At 41.2% G+C, this 3,538-nt stretch overlaps 1 protein-coding gene across 1 annotated transcript; it reads right to left on the reverse strand.

Annotated features, from left to right (window-relative positions):
- Positions 1 to 817: 817 nt before the first annotated feature.
- Positions 818 to 3,098, reverse strand: LOC127580114 (tetraspanin-10). Its single transcript, XM_052033327.1, has 2 exons — positions 2,515 to 3,098; positions 818 to 1,124 (listed from the first exon to the last, which is right to left on the reverse strand). Exons 1-2 carry the CDS (start codon positions 3,096 to 3,098, stop codon positions 818 to 820), a joined length of 891 nt encoding a protein of 296 aa, XP_051889287.1.
- Between the last annotated feature and the right edge of the window lie 440 nt (positions 3,099 to 3,538).

Genomic DNA, 3,538 nt, shown 5'->3' on the forward strand with positions numbered 1-3,538 from the left:
TCATTGTAATAACATGTCAGCAGGAAGTGGCTGGCCATCAAAGGCATGCACGCTAATCGCATATCACACTCCTCCTGTCTGTTTTGGGGAGAATTGAATTCAGCTCTGATGCATTTTGACATAGGCCATCACCTAATTAAAACTGATTGAGAAATCTCACCAGATGTTCTTTAATCTTAATCTGATTAGTAGAATTTTAGATAGTCTGTGAACTCAAATAACGTAACGAGATTATTAGCAGGTTCGTTTCACCCCTTCATTTCACTTATATAAGTAACTGTTAAAGCACTCTCCTGAGACAACAGCCTTCAAAAATAATTCAATCTTCTCATTACAAGCTACATGTTGAATTGTGAAGGCAGTTAGAAATTTTAATAATAGACAATATTATTGGACATGGACAGTACGGTATTATTCTAAAGCAAATCCTTGTTTGCCTTAGGCGTTGTGATAAAACATGCATTTTTTTTAAATAAAGGTGAGTAAAGCTATGCTGTATATACAAAGCTGAAGCATACCCAATAGTTGAGAAAATGTTCAATAAGTTTAATTTCTCTCAATTTGCACATACTTAATTCTCCTTGGCATACTTAATTCCATTTATAATAATCATTAATTAGCTAAGTAATATTTCAACAAAACTTAGAATTGATTTCAGATATTGGCTTAGCCAAGGGCAACAATGTCTAGACTTTACATGTAAACTTCATCTAAGATGCATGCTATGCATTGCAAACAAAAATATAAATGGTCAATCATGTTTTCAACACATTTCTCCCTCTATTGCTGGCTGTTTGATACCTTTTGTATCTCTCTGCTACCAACGTGCTTTGATTAGTTCGATGTCACTCAGTATCTTTGTTGCAAAAGTGAGCCCAAGTACTTGAACAATCATAAGAACGACTCCGAAAGCACCAATCGAGCCCGCATTACTAGTTAGCCAGCTGGTGAGACGTGACATGCACCCTCGGAGATAGATATAATTCTGGGCTGTCACTTCCTCCATATGTAAAGTGCCAAAGCCACACTGAGAGTTCATGACTGTGCCGTTCTCTTGTGGGTTGATGCAACATGAAGCAGGAGCTCCACAAGCATGGATGCCGGGGGAGCTACAGTTAAAATACCTGCAAAGGAAAACACATCAGCAGGGCAGAAATATTTTACAAGGTCTTTTTAAAACAGAAAAATGAATGACTTGATTTCCTCTCCAATTTCAACAAAAGATCATTTGTCCTCATCTGCCTCTTTCAATGGAGCACTGCATGAAGATTTATGGTTCAGCGTGTTCCACAGCTGCTGTCAATGGTGATATGCAGTGGGTTATCAGGAAGAAAACTTCTTGTGCTTTGAGATGACCAACGTCATTGGAACTGTCTGTTCTTATAAAATGTACCATTGACTTGCAGATAAGGAAGATGACAGAAGCTATTACGGCGAACACGGTGATGCGAGTAACAGCCAATCTAAGTGAATCAAACACGTGACTGTGAGTGAGGCCGAGTGTGTACCTTTCCTGTCGTGGCATTGTTACATCTGATAAATCTTTTAAAACCCCTTTTCAATGGCTTCATTGCCAGCTTTAATCTGCCAGTTTCATGTCAAATTGTTCATTTTAAATAGTCAGTTAAATACATGATCGTAATTAACACCAGTATATCATTTTGTTGGTAGAATTTTGATTTCCCTCAATTTGCAAACGGGTAATTTGTGTATTATGTATTTAAGTCTGCGGCAATTGTGAAACAAAAAAACAAAGCTACAGATCCCCAGATAATCTCTGCCAGAACCACTCACTCAAATACCAATTTCCTTCACCTATAGGTTGTAGAGTGTTCCTCCCAACCCAGGCAAAGGATTATAATTCACAGTGCTGGCGGAGACCGTGTGTGCGTGCGTGAGATGTACAGGGGGAGGGATTCAAAATTCAAAATATACTTTAAAAACAATAACATCAATGTTTTAGGCATAACATGAGAAGTTGCTTGAACTCGGTCCCAGATCCTCAACTTCTAACTCGTCATATCTACAAGGTGAATTACTGAGAATTCTTCTCCCAGAGATGTTGCCTCTTTGTCACCCTGAGGGTGGTGCGTGCGCCGCGAAGGGAACAGCAAAGTGCCTCATGAAACGTACTTAAGGGGCAGAAAAGTTAAATGGTAATGGGCTGGTAAAACAAATAATTTAAATGACATCTGTATCCAAGCGAATTGCATGTTGTGAATAGTGGGAGTTGTTTGATTTGGCCTGTTCATTTCCCAGAGATGTTTTCATTTTGTTCCCAATCGACCTTCAGACAGTTATTGGGTATTTTGTGGCGGCTTGACACGACAAAAGGTGCTACGTGGACCAGACACCTATTGTTGGATGGAATCAGCAGTCGACACTTAATAAATGTCACCAAAAAGATTGGTTTCTTTGGAAATTGTAATGCAGGTGTGAGATTATCCAAATACCCCGAAGCCCAGACCAGTTGCAGCTTTATAATGTGAATCAGAAGATTTAGTAAGTACTTACAGGTTGAGCTCCCAGTCGTGGTAGGACTCGACCCCGCAGCATTTTAACCCTCTTTGGATTTCGTTTATTATAAAACGAAGGTCTAGATCATCCTGGTATCTCTTAACACCCAGAATCATTCCATTCTCCAGGTACTGTTCTATCCTATCTCTCAGGACGTAAACCGCCATCCCGCCGATTATCTCCAAGGTCACTAATATCAGAATCCCCGCCGTGAAGAATTTCAGCAAGCATTGGTTCTCTCTCAGCGCCCCAACACATCCCGAGAAGGACATGGTGCCAACCATTAGTCCCACGATCACGAAAGCCAGCATGGGGTCTGTACTGAGATTGTTGATGTTATCCAAGTCCAGAGATTCCTTGTCAATGAGTCCCCAGATCCCAATCCCCAGTATCAGAGAGCCCAGGACGGTGAACATGAAGTTGAACAGTATCATTGTGTACTTGATGCAGACGTTGACTTTGTTGACCACATGGTGTTGATGGTAGAGGTAGGCCAGTTTTTGGTGGCGCTCCGGCCCCAGACCGCTCTCCGTTTCAGCACCGTCCGCCAGAGGACAGCGACTAGAACTCGCCGGCGCCATCCCGCCATTGTCGCGCCTACCCTCCGGCTAGAATGGAGATGGGGAGCAAATATCAGAAGTGGCACACTGAAAGATCAGACGCACCGCAAGTCGAACATTTAGAATTAGTTTTGTCACCGGAGACCGTCAGAAAGCAGTAACCAAAAAGAGCCCAGCCCAGGCGATCCTTGGGATTAACCACTCATTGCAGTCTCACTGATCGCATCCAACAAACTAAATTGCCAAAAAGTCATTTGCACAATGTGATTATCTGGAAGCAATCCTTTACCCTTCCAGCTTCTATCGAGCGAAATATTACAGTGAGCAAAGTGGAATTTTGATTATCTGATTAACAATTTTGTGCATATAGTGTTAAAATTATACTGAGCGGATTCCAGTGGCTTGTTGTGAATATCTGTCAAACGGATGCAACACATTAAAAATCATATTTAGAATATACT

This window comes from Pristis pectinata, chromosome 18, assembly GCF_009764475.1.
Source record: "Pristis pectinata isolate sPriPec2 chromosome 18, sPriPec2.1.pri, whole genome shotgun sequence".
Classification (NCBI taxonomy): Eukaryota; Metazoa; Chordata; class Chondrichthyes; order Rhinopristiformes; family Pristidae; genus Pristis; species Pristis pectinata.